Below are 24,740 nucleotides of genomic sequence, written 5' to 3'. Positions count from 1 at the left end.
GCCCTTTTTAGCTTTAGCGGTGCTACAATATCAATGGTGTCGCGCAGGGCGTCGTTAAAGTTGTTAGTGAGGTTATCAATAGAGCCCACATAATTTGGGAATGGTGCCATTACTGAAGGCAGTAGGTCAGTAAGAGTCGTCGTTGTGGCAGCATTAATGTTGCGGCTGCTATAGTAGTTATTATTATTATTATTAGTTTGTTGACAATGAGTCAGAACTTCGAATTTTATAAGGTAATGATCGGACATTACTTTAGTGTACGGGAGTATCGTAACTTTAGAGGTGGTGACACCCCTGACAAGCACTAGATCTATCGTATTACCGTTGCGATGCGTGGGTTCATTTATTATTTGTGTAAGACCACAGCTATCAATTATAGTCTGGAGCGCCACGCATGGAGGGTCCGATGGGGTATTCATATGGATGTTAAAGTCTCCCATTATGATTATATTGTCGGCGTGCGTCACTAGATCAGCAACGAACTCTGAAAATTCATTGATAAAGTCCGAATAGGGCCCAGGGGGCCGGTAGATGACAGCCAGGTGCAGAGGCAGCGGTGTGACAAACCTCACAGTAAGCACCTCAAACGAGTTATATTTATTATTTAGGTCCGAGGTAAGGCTAAAGTTTTTGTTGTATATTAGTGCAACACCCCCACCCCTTTTAATGGGGCGGGCAATATGCGTTCCCGCATAGCCAGGAGGAGACGCCTCACCCAGCGCAAAAAATTCGTCTGGTTTGAGCCAGGTCTCGGCTAGACCAACGACATCAAGATTGTTGTCTCTGATGACTTCATTAACTAATAACGTTTTGGAAGACAATGACCTTATGTTTAATATATATGTGTAATATATATATATATATATATATATATATATATATATATATATATATATATATATATATATATATATTACACATATATATATATATACTGTATATATATATATTACACATTATTTTTGACAGCCCTAATAATATATATATATATATATATATATATATATATATATATATATATATATATATATATATATTAGGGCTGTCAAAAATAATGTGTAATATATATATATACAGTATATATATATATATGTGTAATATATATATATATATATATATATATATATATATATATATATATATTACACATATATATATATATACTGTATATATATATATTACACATTATTTTTGACAGCCCTAATAATATATATATATATATATATATATATATATATATATATATATATATATATATATATATATATATATATATATATATATATATATATATATATATATATATAATATATATATATATATATAATGGCCACAATGTTTTGTGGCCGTTAGCGAACAAAAATCCGCAGGGTTCAAAGGGTAGGAAAAAAGTAGAGTACAGTAATATTTATCAACACAAACAAAAGTATATAAAATTGATTGATACGGTATCTAAATTGGTACCGTGTTGGTTGAAATGTAAACGGTGCCCATCCCTACTCTGGAACACGGACAAGTCACCTTGGGAGAGCAGGAACTCCACAGTTCCCAGGTGTCCCTCCGAGGCGGCCATCATGAGCGGCGTGCGGCCCTGCTTGTCCGCCAGGTTGGCGTCGGCGCCGTGCGCGAGGAGGATGTCCACGATCTGCCGCGGACAAACAACGTCAGCTGTGCGCGTTTAAAAAAAAAGGCGATGGATGCGCCGCCGCTGACCTGCCAGTGACCCTGCCGGACGGCGCTGAACAGCGGCACGATGCCTCGTCTGTTGGACTGAGCCACGGCGGCGCCCTGCTCCAGCAGCAGGCGGCACACCTCCAGCTTACCCCGGCCGCAGGCTGCTGTGAGAGCTACACACACACACACACACACACACACACACACACACACACACACACACACACACACACACACACACACACACACACACACACACACACACACACACACACACACACACACACACACACACACACCACGTCATCAGGCCGCCATGGCGTGGCAGTACAGGTCATAAACGGTTAGAAAATGTGGACTGTGACAACTTTCCAGGAAGAGGGGAAAACTGGGAATTCCTGGAATTTCTTTAAACTTGGAGAATGGTAGTTTGATTGTCCAAGGTGAGTGGAGTGTGTGGGTGGTGGAACGGCTCAAATCGGATAAGAAATGTGGGATATGCAGCAGATTGTATAATGCCCATTAAGTGTCAATGGGGAAAAATTCCGGGAAATTCCGGGAAAAAAACGGGAATTTGGGGAAAGGGAAAACATGTTTTGCGTTCGATATTTCGGAAGAGTAGTGTGAGTGTGGATGGTTGAAAGGTTGGAATCCGCAAAAAAATTAGAATTCTGGGCATTGTCGAACTATGAATACGTCCATTCATTTGAAGGGGAATTTCCTGGAAATGTAGGAATTTCTGGAAACTGGGAATTTTTAAAAATATTGATACTAGCACAATTGTCCAAGATGATATGAACGGGTTGGTGTTGGAATTTTTCTAAACCGTTGAAAAATGTTGACGTAGTAACAGTTTGACTTCGACTTGGTATTTTGGAATTCCTGGAATTTCGGGAAAACCGGACATTTGTACGGAAAAAAAACAAACATTAGTTGTCTTAACTAAGAGTAATGTTTTGAAGGTGCAATGGTCGGAAAAGTGGACTGTGAAAACTTTCCAGGAAGAGGTGAAAACCAGGAATACTGGGAATTCCTGGAATTTCTTTAAACTTGGAAAATGGTAGTTTGATTGTCCAAGGTGAGTGGAGTGTGTGGAAGGTGCACATTTTTCAACCGTTTCGAAAAATTCCAACACCAACCCATTTATATCTTTTCAGACAATTGTGCTAGTATCAATATTTTAAAAAATTCCCGGTTTCCAGAAATGCTCACATTTCCAGGAAATTCCCATTCAAATGAATTAACGTATTCATAGTTCTACCATGCCCAAAATTCAAATTTTTTTACACCATTTTTTACCCATACCAACCTTTCAACACACACTCACACTACTCTTCCCAAATATTGAAAGCAAAACAAGTTTTCCCTTTCCCCAAATTGCTGTTTTTTCCCGGAATTTCCCGGAATGTTTTCCCCATTGACAATGAATGGGCGTTGCATATCCCACATTTCTTATCCGATTGGAACCGTTCCACCACCCACACACTCCACTCACCTTGGACAATCAAACTACCATCTTCCAAGTTTAAAGAAATTCTTTAAATTTAAAGAAATTAAATTTAAATTTTTCTTTAAATTCTTAAAACTTAATTTTCTTTAAATTATTTCTTTCTTTTCTTTCTTTAAATTAAATTTAAAGAAAAAAAAAAAGAAAATTTAAAGAAATTTTCACCTCTTCCTGGAAAGTTTTCACAGTCCACATTTCCGACCATTGCACCTTCAAAACATTACAGAAATGGACAGTGAAAACTTCCCAGGAAGAGGTGAGAACCAGGAATACTGGGAATTCCTGGTATTTCTTTAAACTTGGAAAATTGTACCACGCCCCCACACGCACACGCCAACAGGCCGCCATGGCGTGGCAGCGAAAGTAAGGTGGATGACATCACCTGTCTCTCCCCACAGCGAGTCGAAGTCGTTGATCTGCGCTCGCTCCACCTCCTCCTCGTCTTTCTCGGGCAGGTCCAGCAGGTAAGACACGATCTGCGGGTAAATAAGAGGGTAAATAAGAGGGACGCACCACTAAAAAGCGATGGGCGTCACCTCGGTGTAGCCCATGCTGGCGGCGGCGACGAGCGCCTGCTGCACGGCGTGGCTCTTGGTGAAGCCGGCCTGCTGCTGGCTCTGCCCGCCGCTCCAGTCGCACTGGATGAGGAACTTCACCACCTCCATGTGGCCCCTGAGGGCCGCGTGCACCAGCGCGCACTGCCCGTTCTTGTCCAGGTGGTCCACCTGGGCCCGCCGGCGGCACAGCGCCGTCACGATGGCCATGTGGCCCCCGGCGGCGGCGTAGCCCAGCGGCGTGAGGCCGCTCTCGGAGGGGGCGTCGGCGAAGGCGCCGTACTCCAGCAGCAGCGCCACCATGTCCATGTAGCCCAGGTGGGCGTGGACGCACAGCACGGGGGCGTTGTTCAGCACCTCCGTGCGGTAGTTGACGTTGGCCCCGCCCAGCATCAGCAGACGACTCACCTGCAGAGAGAGGAAAGGTGGAGGCGGGTTCGTGAAAGAAGACATAAGAGTTGTGCACTAGTGTTTACTTTGTATACAGGTGTGCCCTCGGGCAAGGCACCAAACAGCCGTAGCGTACGTACAAGGTCAATGCGTGACATCGTAACACAACACTATAGCGTGGCATCGTAGTGTGACATAGCGTAACGTCGTACCATGGCACCGGTGTAACAGCGTAGTGTGACATCATAGCGTAACATCGTAGTGTGACATAGCGTAACGTCGTACCATAGCACCGGTGTAACATCGTAGTGTGACATAGCGTAACATCGTACCATAGCTCCGGTGTAACAGCATAGTGTGACATCATAGCGTAACATCGTAGTGTGACATAGCGTAACATCGTACCATAGCACCGGTGTAACAGCGTAGTGTGACATCATAGCGTGGCATCATTGCGCGACATCGTAACACAACATCGTACACACAACACTATTGCATAACATCATGATGTGACATTGTAGCACAATACCGTAGCATGACAACATAGTAGTGCATCGTAGCGGGATTTAGCATAACATCGTATCGTCACACTGTAGCGTGACATCATAGCATGACATCATAGCATGACATCATAGCATGGTACCATACATGACATAAAATGACACAACAATGACATCATAGCTTGGTACCATACATGAAATAACATGACACAACAATGACATCATAGCATGACATCATAGCATGGTACCATACATGACATAACATAACACAACAATGACATCATAGCATGACATCATAGCATGGTACCATACATGACATAACATGACACAACAATGACATCATAGCATGGTACCATACATGACATAACATGACACAACAATGACATCATAGCATGGTACCATACATGACATAACATGACACAACAATGACATCATAGCTTGGTACCATACATGACATAACATGACACAACAATGACATCACATCGTGACATCATAGCTTGTTACCATACATGACATAACATGACACAACAATGACATCACAGCGTGGCATCACAGCGTGGCATCACAGTGTGACATCATAGCGTGACATCGTAGCTTGGTAGCATACATGACATAACACAACACAACAATGACATCACAGCGTGACACCATAGCTTGGAAGCATACATGACACAACAATGACATCATGTGACATCATAGCATGACGTTGTAGCTTGATAGCATACATGACATAACATGACACAACAATGACATCATGATGTGACATAATAGCATGACGTTGTAGCTTGGTAGCATACATGCCACAACAATGACGTCATAGCGTGACGTTGTAGCTTGGTAGCATACATGACACCACAATGACATCATGATGTGACGTCATAGCGTGACGTCGTAGCTTGGTAGCATACATGACATAACATGACACAACAATGACATCACAGCGTGACATCATAGCGTGACGCCGTAGCTTGTTACCATACATGGCATAACATGACACAACAATGACATCACAGCGTGGCATTACAGCGTGACATCGTAGCTTGGTAGCATACATGACATAACATAACACAACAATGACATCACAGCGTGACGCCGTAGCTTGGAAGCATACATGACACAACAATGACATCATGTGACATCATAGCATGACGTTGTAGCTTGATAGCATACATGACATAACATGACACAACAATGACATCATGATGTGACATCATAGCATGACGTTGTAGCTTGGTAGCATACATGACACAACAATGACGTCATAGCGTGACATTGTAGCTTGGTAGCATACATGACACCACAATGACATCATGACGTGACATCATAGCGTGACGTTGTAGCTTGGTAGCATACATGACACCACAATGACATCATGATGTGACGTCATAGCGTGACGTCGTAGCTTGGTAGCATAGATGACACAACAATGACATCATAGCGTGACGTCGTAGCTTGGTAGAATACATGACACGACAATGACATCACAGTGTCAGTTGACAGTGAATTAAAGACATTGTGGGAGTGACCATGTTCTGTCCACCAATCAACACACTGCACTGTTTAGCTCCGCCTCTTTGGTTAAGCGGTGAAAAGTGTGTGTGATGCAAGCAGGGTGATGAGGGCACCTTGATGTTGGGCGTGTAGAGGTTCCTTAGAGACGAGAGCGCGGCCGAGAGCCCCTCAGAGCTGTAGGACACCCACAGACCTTGCAGGATGGACGAGGAGACCCCCACTTTCTTGCTCAGACCCTTAAAGAGACAGAGGCTGTCAATCATGGCGGTGTGTGTGTGTGTGTGTGAACACCAGCACTACCTTGAAGATGTGCGCCTTGAGGATGTGGTGGCCCAGCTCGATGGTCTGCTGCCGGTTCAGCTTGTTCTCCTGCCGGGAGAACCAGAAGGCCAGCAGGGTGTGGCCGCTCCTGCACACCAACAGCAGGCAGATACAACATTCATACACCTCCACATGCACCTGACGTGTCTGACATCAATTCACAGACATCAACTAAAGTATCGGGACGGCTTACAGCGACAGGAAGTAGCGAAAACAAGCCGAATGAATACGTGCTCGCAGGACGGAATCACGCATCAAATTCATTCCAAGAATTGGAATTTCAATGACAGGAAGCAGGAAGTGCAGTTTCTTATTGCCGTGTCCCGTTTCAAACTGATACCGGAGCCATGAGCACTGGCCGATACTGATACAAAACCCTTACGGCAGTGGTCCCCAACCACCGGGCCGCGGACCGATTGGTACCGGGCCGCACAAGAAATTTAAAAAAAAAAGTTTTTTGTTTTTTTTAAATTAAATCAACATAAAAAACACAATATATACATTATATATCAATATAGATCAATACAGTCTGCAGGGATACAGTCCGTAAGCACACATGATTATATTTCTTTATGAAAAAAAAAAAAAAAAAAAAAAAAAAGTTTTTTTTTTATTTCAATGTCTTACACACACTTGTTATTTCACATGTGGACAAGAGGGGGATCACTTCAAATTTTGACACACACTTGTTATTTCATATGTTGGCCAGAGGGGGAGCACTTTTAAAAGGGGTGCAAATGAGACATTGTCTATTAGATCAGTGGTCCCCAACCACCGGGCCGTGGCCCGGTACCGGTCCGCGGACCGATTGGTACCGGGCCGCGCAAGAAATTAAAAAAAATAAAAAAATAAAACAAATTAAAATATATATATATATATATATATATGTATATATATATATATATTTTTTTTAAATTAAATCAACATAAAAAACACAATATATACATATTGTGTGTGTGTATGTCAATATAGATCAATACAGTCTGCAGGTATACAGTCCGTAAGCACACATGATTGTATTTCTTAAATTTTCTAGCGTTGACCGGTCCGCAGCTACAAAAAGGTTGGGGACCACTGCCTTACGGTATCAACACACGTCGTACATACTTGTACTAAACTTGTATTATTTTGTAGCATGTAATGCTAGAAAAGGCTCGATCAAGGGAAATGATAATAATAAGCTCACGGCGCAGTGCGTTGAATGATGCGGACACGTTCGTTACTGGATACTTTCCACTGTGCGAGTCATATGCATTATTTGACACTTGTTTATATTGACACGATTGCTGTTTTACACCGCAATATTGTTAAATTGTTATGACTTATGTCGAGCTTGTGTGCTATTGTGTGCTTAGCTGCTGCGTAGCTGTTGTGTGCATAATTAACCCTGTAACAGCCCTTGTTGTAAAATTACAACGTTACCTTTAACCATACTAAAAAACAATCCGTTATATATAAATATATATATATTTTTTTTTACCACCTTTACATAGTCATTGGGTCCTATTGTTCAGTCTCACAAGGCTATTGGATCGTACATTTGTTTACAAGTCCCGCCTTCTGGCCATGAACTCACACAAACTCTCAAGTTTTCCTTCGAACAACATCTATTTGTTTCATTGGACTGGATTTATCAGATTCAAGTAAGTAAAATGTCTTTTGTATTTGTTTTGGTTGTTATGACAATGTCTAGAGCAGGGGTCACCAACGCGGTCGCCCGTAAGGACCAGATGAGTGGCCTGTTCTAAAAATAGCTCAAATAGCAGCACTTACCAGTGAGCTGCCTCTATTTTTTAAATGTTATTTATTTACTAGCAAGCTGGTCTCGACATTTTTAATTCTAAGAGAGACAAAACTCAAATAGAATTTGAAAATCCAAGAAAATATTTGAAAGACTTGGTCTTCACTTGTTTGAATAAATTCATGATTTTTTTTTACTTTGCTTCTTATAACTTTCAGAAAGACAATTTTAGAGGAAAAAATACAACCTTAAAAGTGATTTTAGGATTTTTAAACACATATACCTTTTTACCTTTTAAATTCCTTCCTCTTCTTTCCTGACAATTTAAATTAATGTTCAAGTAAATTTTTTTTTTTTAGAGATAAATGCGTTAAAATGTAATATCGGAAATTATCGGTATCGTTTTTTTTTTATTATCGGTATCGTTTTTTTTTTTTTTTTTTTTTTTTTTTAACACTCATTCACACAAAAGGGTTGTTTCTTTCTGTTATTAATATTCTGCTTCCTACATTATATATCAATATATATCAATACAGTCTGCAAGGGATACAGTCCGTAAGCACACATGATTGTGCGTGCTGCTGCTCCACTAATAGTACTAACCTTTAACAGTTAATTTTACTCCTTTTCATTCATTACTAGTTTCTATGTAACTGTTTTTATATTGTTGTACTTTCTTTTTTATTCAAGAAAATGTTTTTAATTTATTTATCTTATTTTATTTATTTATTTATTTTTTTTAAAGTACCTTATCTTCACCATACCTGGTTGTCCAAATTAGGCATAATAATGTGTTAATTCCACGACTGTATATATCGGTTGATATCGGTATCGGTAATTAAAGAGTTGGACAATATCGGAATATCGGATATCGGCAAAAAGCCATTATCGGACATCCCTAATTTTTTTTATTGTAAAGAATAATAAATACATTTTAATTTAATTCTTCGTTTTAGCTTCTGTTTTTTCGACGAAGAATATTTGTGAAATATTTGTTCAAACTTATTATGATTAAAATTCCAAAAAATGATTCTGGCAAATGTAGAAAATCTGTAGAATCAAATTTAAATCTTATTTCAAAGTCTTTTGAATTTCTTTTAAAATTTTTGTTCTGGAAAATCTAGAAGAAATAATGATTTGTCTTTGTTAGAAATATAGCTTGGTCCAATTTGTTATATATTCTAACAAAGTGCAGATTGGATTTTAAACTATTTAAAACATGTCATCAAAATTCTAAAATTAATCTTAATCAGGAAAAATGACTAATGATGCTCCATAAATTCTTTTTTTAAGTTTTTCTCTTCTTTTTTTCGGTCGAATTTTGAATTTTAAAGAGTCGAAATTGAAGATAAACCACGTTTGAAAATTTAATTGTCATTTTTTTTTCGTGTTTTCTCCTCTTTTAAACCGTTCAATTAAGCGTAAATATCATTAATTATTAATAATAACATAGAGTTAAAGGTAAATTGAGCAAATTGGCTATTTCTGGCAATTTATTGAAGTGTGTATCAAACTGGTAGCCCTTCGCATTAATCACTACCCAAGAAGTAGCTCTTGGTTTCAAAAAGGTTGGTGACCCCTGCTCTAGAGCATGTACATATGTAGTTATTGTGGAACAGATGCATTAAATTTCATTTAGAGCTTGTTACATAATTGTTGCAATTATACAACACTGGGTGAATGTGGTAGTCAAAATAGCTGTCTTGTTGCAGTGGGCTCAAACAGGGTGTATTCCCTCCACCACACCACTGCCTGGTATTTTCTCTATACATGGATAGTATACTTTCTACCCTTGTGTTGTGTTCAAATGCCTCCTACGACAACATCTAAAAGGTCAAATATTCTTTTTTTTTTTAGGTTTTTCTATATTTGGGTCTTACAGGGTTTTAAATTTCATTGACCTGAATTTCTTACATTGTCCAATAGATGGTGGTATAACAGTCGGGCTATTGAATGAAGTCCGTATTAAACTCAAGTTTGGAGACCTAAGCTAACACAAAAAGATAAAGTAGTGTTCTCACCTGGGGTCACACAGGAACTTGGTCTTCTCTCCTTCCTCCCGCCATATCAGCCACTCCCGGAAGGACGGGTGGACAAACATGCGGGTGCCGTCCCTCCTCTTCACCAGGAAGACGGACAGGTTGTCCAAGCGCTGCTGGAAGTCGTCCCAGTCCAGCGTGCCCTGCGTCACCACATGAGCGCGTTAGCGTCACACCCCGGGCGTCCCCGAGCGGGGCGTCGTACCTGCAGCGAGCCGGCGTTGATGGCCTGGTAGATCTGCTCGTCGGTCAGCGGGTGGAGGGACGCCACGGCCACGTTGAGGAGGGGCAGCGCCCGCTCGAAGGACGACTGCGTGGGGAAGCGCATGTTGCACTGCAGCAGGTAGACCTCCGCCAGGTTGACCGGGACCACCTGAGGGAGGACATTGTGTTAGCCATCCTCTTCTGGCATCCATTTTATAATCAATACAGAGTAATTGTGCGGTCTTCCTGCTCCTGGTGGCTCTTTGTGCAGCTAACCTTTGGGGCAGTCACGTTTGAGCCCTCCCAAATCTGCCCGGCAACAACAAATGATTGGTCATTCAGAGCAGTGGTCCCCAACTTTTTTGTAGCAGGGGACCGGTCAACGCTTGAAAACCGGGCCGCGCAAGAAATTTAATTTAAAAAAAAAAAAAAAAAAAAAAAAAAATTGTTTTATTTTTTTTAAAATTTATTTTTTTTTTTTTTCATAAAGAAATACAATCATGTGTGCTTACGGACTGTATCCCTGCAGACTGTATTGATCTATATTGATATATAATGTATATATTGTGTTTTTTATGTTGATTTAATTTAAAAAAAAAAAAAAAAAAAAATTAAATTAAATTTCTTGCGCGGCCCGGTGGTTGGGGACCACTGATTCAGAGGACTTATGATACTGGAGTCAAATTTATTAATATGTCAATAAAGTAACTTATCTTTTATTGCTAAATGCATTTAGTCTTTCCATTTTGACACAAAAATATATGTTCTGCGTGAAATTGCACACATTTTAATAATAACTTTAATATTATCCAATATGCAACAAATATTATATTATTATACTTTCCAAAGATTGTTTTTGTTAAAATAATCATATCATATTCAGTGTTTCCCATAAACTGCCAAGATACCTGTGGCGGTGGGGGCGTGGCTATGGGCGTCGTCACCATAACATCGAGTAATTTGCATAATTTACTACAATGATATGATTTTCTCTAAAAAGGCTCAAAAAATGTATACTTACTAATTAATAATAACAGTTTTGTTTTAAACGTCCATCCATTTTACAATATAACTACAACACTTTATGTACATATTTATATACAGATTTGAACAATAAGTTATTCACTGAAATATATTTATTAATTGTGGTTCTTACAAAAAATATATCTTATAAAAATATAAAAGCTAAAATGTCTCTTAAAGCTCTGCCCCTTTAATTAGTGCATACTAAATCATTTAACTTTAGCCTACTACTACAAGCATATTATTTACCAGCAACATAAAGTGAAACAGAGGCAGAGGTGTCCTGCCACAGTCAGTAACAAATAAACAGAAAACAGTAGTGGTCAAATACAAATAAGGCAACAAGAGAAGTATCCTACACTTCTCTTTTGTAAAGTAAATCTGAACAGCCTATATGGGCATCTACATCAACTATATGATTTGCCTGAGAAGCTGGACAGGACACAAAAAAATAAAAAATAAATAAAAAAATAAAAAAATAAACAAAATAATTTTTTTTTTTTTTATTATTTTTTTTGTGCGACCTTAATTCTTTCGTGGCGGGCCGCCACAAATAAATGAATGTGTTGGGAAACACTGCTATCTGTTTGACTTATGATTTCAGAGCAAGTTATCCATCAAATTGTAGAACCAACAATAGATTTGATAGTACAATTTACAGTGATTTTTTTTCATTGTATTAATGTAAATTGAAAAGAAAAAATAAGCTTTTGGTACCTGAGTTGTTTTTGTTGTTGTTTTTTTTACCATACAATTTAGTTTTTGTTTTTGTTTTTATGGTGTATTACTGTAAAGGGAAAAACGGCAACACTGTTTTTTTTATGGTAAAAAAAAACAAAAACCTAGCGGCTCAAAAAAAAAAAAAAAAAAAAAAAAAAAAAGTACTTTTTTTCCACTTACCCTGCTTATTAATATGTAGTAAAAAAACAAAACACTGTCATTTTTACATGAAAATTCTGGCGACTAATTTGCCATTTTTTTTAACTGTAAAAAAACAGTGGTACTGTTTGTTCGAATAATTGTTTCTAAATTATCACAAAAACTTTGTATTACATTGTGTTCCTGACAAGACAACAAAAGGTTGTCTTTTGAAACCTACCAAGAGTAAGGCTCGTAAAACTCCACTGTGTAGGGGATGGCGTTCCTGTGTTCTCTCATGTATGGTAATCAACAGTTCAGAGCGGAGAGATGACAGGATCTGCCCAATTTCCAGACGAACTCTTTTTGAAGTATTTTACGAACCCTTTTTGAACTATTTTACGACCTCTTCTTTCGAACCGTTCGGTAACCAAAGGCAACGCTGTTTACGACCCACTTCCCTCTGAAAGTCAAATAAAGAAGGAGGAGTGCAATCTTTGGGCAGAGCGTGCTGGAGGTTGTAGACGGATACAATGTCCGGGCGACTCTCCTCAATATATGGAGTCCAAATTGAATTCTGTCTCTGTTGAATTCTTTGCCTCTTGTCTTGTTTAATAGATGTCATCAGTGTTTGAACCTGACACCGTTCTTCCGTTTATCGTAATATTTTATATTTTATGACTTTTTTTACAGGGCGAGGAATAGCTAAATATGCTTCGCTACACACCGTAAGAGGATACAATAGCTAACCGGCGTTACATTGATATTTTTTAGCATCACAAAATCTTTTTTCCTTTTAAAAAAAAAAAAGCATATTATGTTTATAAAGTCAGTAAATACGTCCCTGGACACATGAGGACTTTGAATATGACCAATGTATGATTCTGTAACTACTTGGTATCGGATCGATAGCCAAATGTGTGGTATCATCCAAAACTAAGGATGTCCGATAATGGCTTTTTGGCGATATCCGATATGCCGATATTGTCCAACTCTTTAATTACCGATACCGATATCAACCGATACCGATATCAGCCGATATATACAGTCGTGGAATTAACACATTATTATGCCTAATTTGGACAACCAGGTATGGTGAAGATAAGGTACTTTTTAAAAAAATCTATCAAATAAAATAAGATAAATAAATTAAAAACATTTTCTTGAATAAAAAAGAAAGTAAAACAATATAAAAACAGTTACAAAGAAACTAGTAATTAATGAAAATTTGTCAAATTAACTGTTAAAGGTTAGTACTATTAGTGGAGCAGCAGCACGCACAATCATGTGTGCTTACGGACTGTATCCCTTGCAGACTGTATTGATATATATTGATATATAATGTAGGAAGCAGAATATTAATAACAGAAAGAAACAACCCTTTTGTGTGAATGAGTGTGAATGGGGGAGGGAGGTTTTTTGGCTTGGTGCACTAATTGTAAGTGTATCTTGTGTTTTTTATGTGGATTTAATTAAAAAAACAAACAAAAACAAAAAAACAAAAAAAAAACGATACTGATAATAAAAAACCAGATACCGATAATTTCCGATATTACATTTTAACGCATTTATCGACCGATAATATCGGACATCTCTACTTAAAAGTGATTTTAGGATTTTTAAACACATATACCTTTTTACCTTTTAAATTCCTTCCTCTTCTTTCCTGACAATTTAAATCAATGTTCAAGTAAATTGATTTTTTTTATTGTAAAGAATAATAAATACATTTTAATTTAATTCTTCGTTTTAGCTTCTGTTTTTTCGACGAAGAATATTTGTGAAATATTTCTTCAAACTTATTATTAGGGATGTCCGATAATGGCTTTTTGCCGATATCCGATATTCCGATATTGTCCAACTCTTTAATTACCGATACCGATATCAACCGATACCGATATCAACCGATATATACAGTCGTGGAATTAACACATTATTATGTCTAATTTGGACAACCAGGTATGGTGAAGATAAGGTACTTTTTAAAAAAATTAGTAAAATAAGATAAATAAATTAAAAACATTTTCTTGAATAAAAAAGAAAGTACAACAATATAAAAACAGTTACATAGAAACTAGTAATGAATGAAAATGAGTAAAATGAAGTGTTAAAGGTTAGTACTATTAGTGGACCAGGAGCACGCACAATCATGTGTGCTTACGGACTGTATCCCTTGCAGACTGTATTGATATATATTGATATATAATGTAGGAAGCAGAATATTAATAACAGAAAGAAACAACCCTTTTGTGTGAATGAGTGTAAATGGGGGAGGGAGGTTTTTTGGGTTGGTGCACTAATTGTAAGTGTATCTTGTGTTTTTTATGTGGATTTAATAAAAAAAAAAATAAAAATACGATACTGATAATAAAAAACCGATACCGATAATTTCCGATATTACATTTTAACGCATTTATCGGCCGATAATATCGGCAGACCGATATTATCGGACATCCCTATCCAAAACTAATGTCAAGTATCAAAGAAGAGAAGAAAAAGTGATTATTACATTTGAACAGAAGTGTAGATAGAACATGTTCAAACAGAAAATAAGCAGATATTAACAGTAAATGAACATGTAGATTAATAATCACATTTTTACAGTTTGTCCCTCATAATGTGTACAAAATAATAGGTGTATAAATGACACAATATGTTACTGCATAGACTAATTAGGAGTCTTTGTTTGTTTACTTCCTACTAAAAGACAAGTTGACTATTTTATTGAAGGACTAAATGACAATAATAAACATATGCTTCATGTACATTAACATTTTTTTTTGTTATAAAAAAGAAAATTTTTTTGTGGTCCCCTTTATTTAGAAAAGTGTCGAAAAGTATCAAAATACATTTTGGTACCGGTACCAAAACATGTGTATGGGGACGACCCCAGTTGGCGATGAAAAGGGGACCAACTTCACACAGACGGCCTAAAAAACATCTCTTCAAAAATATAACTTCTAAAATGTGTTATTGTTGAAAATGAATCCACCTAAAATGAAATGCGATTTGAATGTGAATACTATAAAGTGTTGAGTCAGCAAAGCCGTGGTCACCTTGTAGCTGGAGCTCTTGAGGACCAGGTAGCCCTTCTCGATGAGGTCAAAGGTCAGCTTGAGGTACAGGTAGGAGCCCTGGCTGAGGGCCTTCAGGTGGCCGCTGAGCTTGCCGAAGGTGGTGTTGTCCATCTTGCCGTTGAGCGAGATGTTGTTCTGGATCTCGGGGCTGCTGTGGATGCGGTGCAGGATGTAGCCCTGCAGGTCCTGGTCCATGGCGTCGTTCTCCTCCAGGCTGTCCAGGGAGATGCGGTGGAACGGCAGCGGGCCGGCGATCTCCTCCAAGGTGGTTCTGACCGTCACCACCAGCTTCAGCCAAGGGGGGAACTTGTTGATGGTTTTGCAGAGGAAGGAGACGATGGTGTCGCCGTAGTCCGGCTTGTGGAACTCGGCCTCGTTCAGACCGTCGATGAGGACGATGAGGTCCTCCTCCGAGTCGATCTTCCTCTCTGCGGAGCAGCGATATCGTCGATACCACACATCTATATCCCCACCCTCCGCGTGACATCATCACGTAACATCGTAGTGTGACATAGCATAACATCGTAGCTCGACACTATAGCGTGACATCGTAGCTCAACAAGCGTGACATCGTAGTGTGACATCATCGCTTAACATCGTAGTGTGACGTAGCATAACATCGTAGCGTAACATTGTAGCTCGACACTATAGCGTGACATCGTAGTGTGACATCATCGCTTATCATCCTAGTGTGACGTAGCATAACATCGTAGCGTAACATTGTAGCTCGACACTATAGCGTGACATCGTAGTGGGACATCATAGCGTAACATCGTAGTGTGACATAGCATAACATCGTAGCATAACATTGTAGCTCGACACTATAGCGTGACATCGTAGCTCGACAAGCGTGACATCGTAGTGTGACATCATCGTGTAATATCGTAGTGTGATAGAGCATAACATCGTAGCTCAACACTATAGCGTGACATCGTAGCTCAACAAGCGTGACATCGTAGTGTGACATCATCGCTTAACATCCTAGTGTGACGTAGCATAACATCGTAGTGTAACATTGTAGCTCGACACTATAGCGTGACATCATAGTGTGACATCATCGCGTAACATCGTAGTGTGACGTAGCGTAACATCGCAGCGTAACATTGTAGCTCGACACTATAGCGTGACATCGTAGTGTGACATCATCGCGTAACATCGTAGTGTGACGTAGCGTAACATCGCAGCGTAACATTGTAGCTCGACACTATAGCGTGACATCGTAGCTCAACAAGCGTGACATCGTAGTGACATCATCGTAGTGTGACATAGCATAACATCGTAGCATAACATTGTAGCTCAACACTATAGCGTGACATCGTAGCTCAACAAGCGTGACATCGTAGTGTGACATCATCGCTTAACATCGTAGTGTGACATAGCATAACATTGTAGCTCAACACTATAGCGTGACATCGTAGCTCAAAAAGCGTGACATCGTAGTGTAACATCATCGCGTAACATCGTAGTGTGACATAGCATAACATTTTGGCTCAACACTATAGCGTGACATCGTAGCTCAAAAAGCGTGACATCGTAGTGTAACATCATCGCGTAACATCGTAGTGTGACATAGCATAACATTTTGGCTCAACACTATAGCGTGACATCGTAGCTCAACAAGTGGGACATTGTAGTGTGACATCATCGCGTAACATCGTAGTGTGACATAGCATAACATTGTAGCTCGACACTATAGCGTGACATAGTAGCTCAACGAGCGTGACATCGTAGTGTGACATCATCGCGTAACATCGTAGAGTGACAGAGCATAACATCGTAGCATAACATTGTAGCTCGACACTATAGCGTGACATCGTAGCTTGACAAGCGTGACATCGTATGTGTGACATAGCGTAACATCGTAGCGTAACATCGTAGCGTGACATCGTACCACGATATTATAGCTTGACATTGTAGCACAACATCGTACCACGATACTATAGCATGACATCATAGCGCGACATCGGAGCACGACATCATACAGTGACACTACAGCGTGACATCATGACGTGACATTGTAACACAACATCGTACACCGTCACTGTAGCGTGACATCGGAGCGCGACATCGCAACACAACATCGTACACCGACACTATTGCGTAACGCCTTGATGTGACACTGTAGCACAATACCGTAGCATGACAACATAGTAGCGTATCGTAGCGGGATTTAGCATAATATCGTATCGTCACACTGTATCATCACACTGTAGCGTGACATCATAGCGTGACATCATAGCATGACGTCGTAGGATGACATCGTAGCTTGGTACCATACATGACATAACATGACACAACAATGACATCATAGCGTGGTAGCATACATGACATAACATGACACAACAGTGGCATCATAGCATGACATCCTAGCATGATGTTGTGTCGTAACTTGGTACCATACATGACATAACAATGACATCATAGCATGACATCATAGCATGATGTCGTGTCGTAACTTGGTACCATACATGACATAACAATGACATCACAGCATGACATCCTAGTGTGATGTCGTAACTTGGTAGCATACATGACATAACATGACATCATAGCGTGACATCATAGCATGATGTCGTAACTTGGTATCATACATGACATAACATGACACAACAGTGGCATCATAGCATGACATCCTAGCATGATGTTGTGTCGCAACTTGGTACCATACATGACATAACAATGACATCATAGCATGACATCATAGCATGATGTCGTGTCGTAACTTGGTACCATACATGACATAACAATGACATCACAGCATGACATCCTAGTGTGATGTCGTAACTTGGTAGCATACATGACATAACATGACATCATAGCGTGACATCATAGCATGATGTCGTAACTTGGTATCATACATGACATAACATGACACAACAATGACATCATAGCATGACATCATAGCATGATGTCGTGTCGTAACTTGGTACCATACATGACATAACAATGACATCATAGCATGACATCATAGCATGATGTCGTGTCGTAACTTGGTACCATACATGACATAACAATGACATCTTAGCATGACATCATAGCATGATGTTGTGTCGTAACTTGGTATCATACATGACATAACATGACACAACAATGACATCATAGCATGACAGCATAGCATGATGTCGTGTCGTAACTTGGTACCATACATGACATAACAATGACATCATAGCATGACATCATAGCATGATGTCGTGTCGTAACTTGGTACCATACATGACATAACAATGACATCATAGCATGATGTCATGTCGTAACTTGGTACCATACATGACATAACAATGACATCTTAGCATGAAATCATAGCATGATGTTGTGTCGTAACTTGGTAGCATACATGACATAACATGACACAACAATGATATCATAGCGTGACATCCTAGCATGATGTCGTAACTTGGTATCATACATGACATAACATGACACAACAATGACATCATAGCATGACATCCTAGCATGATGTGGTAACTTGGTATCATACATGACATAACATGACACAACAATGACATCATAGCATGACATCCTAGCATGATGTCGTAACTTGGTATCATACATGACATAACATGACACAACAATGACATCATAGCATGACATCATAGCATGATGTCGTGTCGTAACTTGGTATCATACATGACATAACATGACACAACAATGACATCATAGCGTGCCGTCGTAGCGATATCGTCGATACCACACATCTCTATCCCCCCCGCGTGAAAGTATGGCGCCGGTACCTTTGTAAAGGGCGTCCAGGGGCTCCAGCACGCCCCGCCTGAAGGACGCCAGAGGGTCCTGGACGCAGGAGCGCAGGCTGAGGATGCTCTGGAGGTGTGGCTCCCGCAACATCTGCTCCCTGTAGGCCGCCAGGTGTGGCGAGCGGCACAGCAGCGCCGCCACGTTGTGCACAAACTCGGGCACCAGGCAGGTGTAGGCGTTGTCCGCCTGGCAGTAGTGGTAGGCCACCACCTGGGGGCGACAGAGAGGCAGAGAAACAGGAAGTGGGCAGAGGAAGATGGCCGCATGATTGCGCAACAACAGTCCATTTTTGATACGGCTGAAAACCGCATCACGATATCAGTCGATAATTATTGACTGTATCACTGCAGACTGTATTGATCTATATTGATATATAATGTATATATTGTGTTTTTTATGTTGATTTCATTAAAAAAAAAAAAATATATATATATATATATATATACAGTATATATATTTTTTTTAATTTCTTGTGCGGCCCGGTACCAATTGGTCCGCGGACCGGTACCGGGCCGCGGCCCGGTGGTTGGGGACCACTGCTCTAAAGGGTGAGCGCGAGGTGGTGTAGTATCCGGTCAACGCTTGAAAATTTGTCCCACGGACCGGTGGGGGGTGGGGTGTATTTAAAAAAAAAAAAAAAAAAAAAAAAAATTTTTTTTTTTACATAAATAAATACAATCATGTGTGCTTACGGACTGTATCACTGCAGACTGTATTGATCTATATTGATATATAATGTATATATTGTGTTTTTTATGTTGATTTCATAAAAATAAAAAATATATATATAAACAGTATATATATTTTTTTTAGTTTCTTGTGCGGCCCGGTGGTTGGAGACCACTGCTCTAAAGGGTGAGCGCGAGGTGGTGTAGTATCCGGTCAATGGTTGAAAATTTGTCCCACGGACCGGTGGGGGGTGGGGGGGGGGGGTGTATTTAAAAAAAAAATAATAATAATAATTTTTTTTTTTTTTTACATAAATAAATACAATCATGTGTGCTTACGGACTGTATCACTGCAGACTGTATTGATCTATATTGATATATAATGTATATATTGTGTTTTTTATGTTGATTTCATTAAAAAAAATAATAATTTATAAATAAATAAATTAAATTTTTTTTATTTTTATTTCTTGTGTGGCCCGGTACCAATCGGTCCGCGGACCGGTGGTTGGGGACCACTGCTCTAAAGGGTGAGCGCGAGGTGGAGTAGTATTAGCGGTCTTGCCTTGCATATTTTACAGACCACATTGGTCTGACTAAGGTCCGTTTGGAAAAAAAAACAAAAACCAGCCCAGGTGACTTTTCCTCTTTCACCCATAATTTCTTCATTTCAACTTTCTCTTCTCACTCCATGCAACAAAAAAACAACAACCGCCAGACAAGCACACCCGATAATCGATACTGTCGAGTCGCCATGTTTCCCCGCTGGCAACATTGGCACGTGAATATGGCAAATACATGTTACAGTGTAGTTGTTATGCTGGGCAGGAGGTGGAGATGAAAGAATATTTATTTAAAAAATGACAAAGAAAATGTCCACAATGCAATCAGAGCTAGCTGTGAAACACAAAACAACAACAACAACAAAGAGGGTGAAAAAGCGAGTGATGTTAATTATTCATGCAGAGAGTTAACAAGATGGCTGGGAAGTGGCATTCTGCAATAATTAATATTTCATACTGCAAAGTTGTTGCTGCTTTTTTTACACACATCTGCATAATGCAGCAGTGTGTGTGTGTGTGTGTGTGTGTGTGTGTGTGTGTGTGTTCTTGGATTTCTAGCCTTCTTGAGACACAAAGAAGGAAAAGTATCTTCCATGTGAGGAGGTGTGAACAAGTGATGACATAAATCAATAACATTGCATCTAATAGAGAGACAAATACTAGAGTCCGTGAACATTGCTCCAAAGTCGGGATTTTTTTTTGATGATTTAATGTGCATACAAAAGTAAAAAAAAAGTACAAAAGTATCTTCCATAAGAGGAGGTGTGAACAAGTGATGACATAAATCAATAACATTGCATCTAATAGAGAGCCAAATACTAGAGTCCGTGAACATTGCTCCAAAGTCAGGATTTTTTTGATGATTTAATGTTTAAAGATTAAAGATTAAAGTACCAATGATTGTCACACACACACTAGATGTGGCGAAATGTGTCCTCTGCATTTGTCCCATCCCCTTGGGGAGCAGCATACAAAAGTAAAAAAAAAGTACAAAAGTATCTTCCACATGAGGAGGTGTGAACAAGTGATGACATGAATCAATAACATTGCATCTAATAGACAATGTCTCATTTGGGGTGACATCTATCAAAATGAGGGCGGTCCCAAAAAGGGAGGGGTTTTTCACATTGACTGTGTGTCGCTTTTAAAAGGGCGCCCCCTCTGGTCAACATATGAAATAACAAGTGTGTGTAAAAATTTGAAGTGCTCCCCCTTTTGGTCAACATATGAAATAACAAGTGTGTGTAAAAATTTGAAGTGCTCCCCCTTTTGGTCAACATATGAAATAACAAGTGTGTGTGTAAAAATTTGAAGTGCTCCTCCTCTTGGTCAACATATGAAATAACAAGTGTGTGTAAGAAGTTGAAATGCGCCCCCTTTGGCCAAAATGTATAAAAATAAATAAACATTTCAAATAAACAAATATGTATATAGAGACATACTGTAATAACTTGGAGTAAATAATGAAGATTAAAAACCAATTACAAAAAATAAAAAAGCATTATTTTTCTCACAATGTGTCGACTTTTTTTTTTTTTTTTTTATAAAATTGGGAACAATTCCTAACATTCTTTCTGTTTCTGTAAATATTGCAATATTTTCTCGTCAAAATTAGGACTTTTTTGTTGTAAAATTAGGACTTTTTTGTTGTAAAATGATGACTTTTTCATGCAAAATGGTGACATTTGTCCTATAAAATTCTGCCAATTTTTTTGGTTGTTTTCTTGTAAAATAGTGACATTTTTGGAGTAAAAACGATGATTTTTTGCCAAGTTAAATTCAGATTATTATTTTAATATTGCCAAAATTGTAACGTTTTCTTATAAAATTGTGATTTTCGTCGGGCACAATTAAGACTCTTTTTATAAAATTGCCAACATTTTAAGCTTTTTCTTGTAAAATTGCGACTGTTATTGAGTAAAATTGCAACTTTTATCATAATATTGCACAAATGTTCATTTTTTTTTGTAAAATTTTGACTTGCTTGATCCATCTGTTTATTTATCAATCACCAGTCTATCCATACAATAGATGTATTGATCCAGCCACATATTGATCCAATCATCGAGCCCTTCACCCTAATCAATCAATCCGTCCACCATTTAACGCACCAATTACTGATTCTAATAAACAATCAAAGAGTAATCACACAAATGTTATTTATCCATGCACTGTGTTCATCGGGGAGAGGGATGTCTGGGCTTCTCTGCTTAGGCTGCTGCGCCCGCGACCCCGCCTCAAATGTGTTCATCATCCATCCATCAATCGACAGCACTATCGATCAGTTTGATTAATAATAATAATAATAATAATAATAATAGATTTTATTTGTAAAAAGCACTTTACGTTGAGTGGACAACTTCAAAGTGCTACAGTGTATTAAAAAAAGAAAATAAATACAAATAAAAATAAAAAGATAATACAAAATAAATAAAAATTAAAGCTGCAAGCAGCGATGGACGGGACCGACTTTGACGGCACATAAAATCCAAACCAGAGCAGTAATTAAAACTCTTTCATCAACTTTTAATCAGAAGGGTTCAAACTCTCTCCTGTGCTAGTTAATTGAAGCCGACACGACAAACGCGCTCAGCGGAGATAATGTTTTAAAAAAGGTGACTGTTTTGACCCAACTTTTATTTTGAAGGGGGAATTGCAAACTTCCTGTAGATTTTTGCTGGGGGTTGTCAAGATATGAAATGTAGGTCTAAGTGAGACCTACATAGAGGTTTTTGTTTCATGTCTCTACGACATTCCTACTGGAAGTTAGAGGCACTTTTGTCTGTGTTTTCTTCCTAGGGGGCGCTAGAGCGCAATTTTGAGTTTTGGGGTTTGGTTCTTTGATTAGATCACAATTTTCGCCAGTCCTGATGTGTGTGTCCAATTTGGTGAGTTTTGAAGCATGTTAAAGGGGCTCAAATTACAGCTCAAAGAGGCAAAGGTGACTTTATTAAACTTTTGTTTTGAAGGGGGAATTGCCAACTTCCTGTTGATTTTTGCTGAAGGATGTCAGTGTATGAAATCTAGGTCTAAGTGAGACCTACATAGAGGTTTTTGTTTCATGTCTCTCCGACATTCCTAGTGGGATTTACAGGCAGTTTTGTCTGTGTTTTCTTCCTAGGGGGCGCCAGAGCGCAATTTTGAGTTTTTTTTTTTGTTGTTGTTGATTAGATCGCAATTTTCGCCAGTCCTGATGTGTGTGTCCAGTTTGGTGAGTTTTGAAGCATGTTAAAGGGGGTCAAATTACAGCTCAAAGAGGCAAAAGTGACTGTTTTTACAAAACTTTTGTTTTGAAGGGGGAATTGCCAACTTCCTGTTGATTTTTTATTTTTTGATTAGATCGCAATTTTCGCCAGTCCTGATGTGTGTGTCCAGTTTGGTGAGTTTTGAAGCATGTTAAAGGGGTCAAATTACAGCTCAAAGAGGCGGCGGTATAATAATAAAGAAAAACGTTAGAAATTCAATAGGGTCCTCTGTCCCAAAGGGACATTCGGTCCCTAATAAAAACTAGAACAGCCAAATAGCTAAAACTAGTATGCATATATAAATTTTAAAAAAGGCTTTTTTAAAAAGAAGGGTTTTTAAGCCTTTTTTTAAAAGCATCCACAGTCTGTGGTGCCCTCAGGTGGTCAGGGAGAGCGAGCGTTCCACAGACGAGCGTACCTGAGAGGCCAGCCTCCTCATGGACTCCTCCTGACGGCGTCTCATCTCGGGGGTGCCGGGGCAGCTGCCCCCCCCCAGGGTGCCGTGTGCGGGCTGGGGCTGGCTGAGTGGGAGCCCCTCCCCATCTGAACAGGACACACTCGTTCAATCACAAGGGCGAGACGGGCGTTGTTGATAAGAGCGCCTACGTTTGGGCGAGGCCTGCGGGCTGTCGGAGGCGATCTGCCTCATGCGGGTGCCGTGGCAGCTGAGCGCCACCAGGCGGGAGACGATGGCGGTCTTGCCGAAGCCGATGTTGCCCACCACCACCACGCCGCGACTGCCGCCGCAGGGCGGGCGGTTGAGGTGGGCGTCGATCTCCTGGAAGAGCCACTCGCGGCCCGTGAAGACCGAGTCCACGGTGATGGAGGGCACCTCGAAGAGCAGCGGCTTGAGGGCGATGTCCTGCGGCCGGTACGGAGCGAAACGCACTGCCGGGGCCACAAAAACTAGTCGGTCAACTTTTCACTTTGTGCCCACAGGGGGCGCCAAACATGTACTTCATGGGGCCCTGAATAAACCCTCATTCACTACTGACAAGTGCAGCAAAAAGGCTGACATTTCTCTCTTCCACCACTAGAGGGAGACATTGTACACAATGCTGCTCAAATGTATTCCTAATGAGGCATTCAGAAAGCAGCATTTTTATTACCA

At 39.6% G+C, this 24,740-nt stretch overlaps 1 protein-coding gene across 3 annotated transcripts in view; it reads right to left on the bottom strand.

Annotated features, from left to right (window-relative positions):
• The window catches only part of LOC133656294 (protein TANC2-like), a 132,685-nt gene that overhangs the window by 18,431 nt on the left and 89,514 nt on the right, over positions 1 to 24,740 (bottom strand). For all 3 annotated transcript variants that reach the window (XM_062057302.1, XM_062057303.1, XM_062057304.1), the window contains 12 exons: positions 24,236 to 24,517; positions 24,048 to 24,172; positions 19,132 to 19,363; positions 15,380 to 15,828; positions 10,444 to 10,611; positions 10,221 to 10,381; positions 6,438 to 6,546; positions 6,251 to 6,373; positions 3,718 to 4,143; positions 3,564 to 3,657; positions 1,714 to 1,847; positions 1,522 to 1,645 (listed from right to left, as the gene is read on the bottom strand). In XM_062057302.1, the coding sequence (XP_061913286.1) occupies positions 1,522 to 1,645; positions 1,714 to 1,847; positions 3,564 to 3,657; positions 3,718 to 4,143; positions 6,251 to 6,373; positions 6,438 to 6,546; positions 10,221 to 10,381; positions 10,444 to 10,611; positions 15,380 to 15,828; positions 19,132 to 19,363; positions 24,048 to 24,172; positions 24,236 to 24,517 (2,427 nt within the window). The remainder of the gene's footprint in view (positions 1 to 1,521; positions 1,646 to 1,713; positions 1,848 to 3,563; positions 3,658 to 3,717; positions 4,144 to 6,250; positions 6,374 to 6,437; positions 6,547 to 10,220; positions 10,382 to 10,443; positions 10,612 to 15,379; positions 15,829 to 19,131; positions 19,364 to 24,047; positions 24,173 to 24,235; positions 24,518 to 24,740) is intronic.

Source organism: Entelurus aequoreus, linkage group LG08 (assembly GCF_033978785.1).
Source record: "Entelurus aequoreus isolate RoL-2023_Sb linkage group LG08, RoL_Eaeq_v1.1, whole genome shotgun sequence".
NCBI classification, from domain to species: Eukaryota; Metazoa; Chordata; class Actinopteri; order Syngnathiformes; family Syngnathidae; genus Entelurus; species Entelurus aequoreus.
The sequence above is the reverse complement of the archived record's forward strand: the minus strand, read 5'-3'. Positions and strand labels throughout refer to the sequence as shown.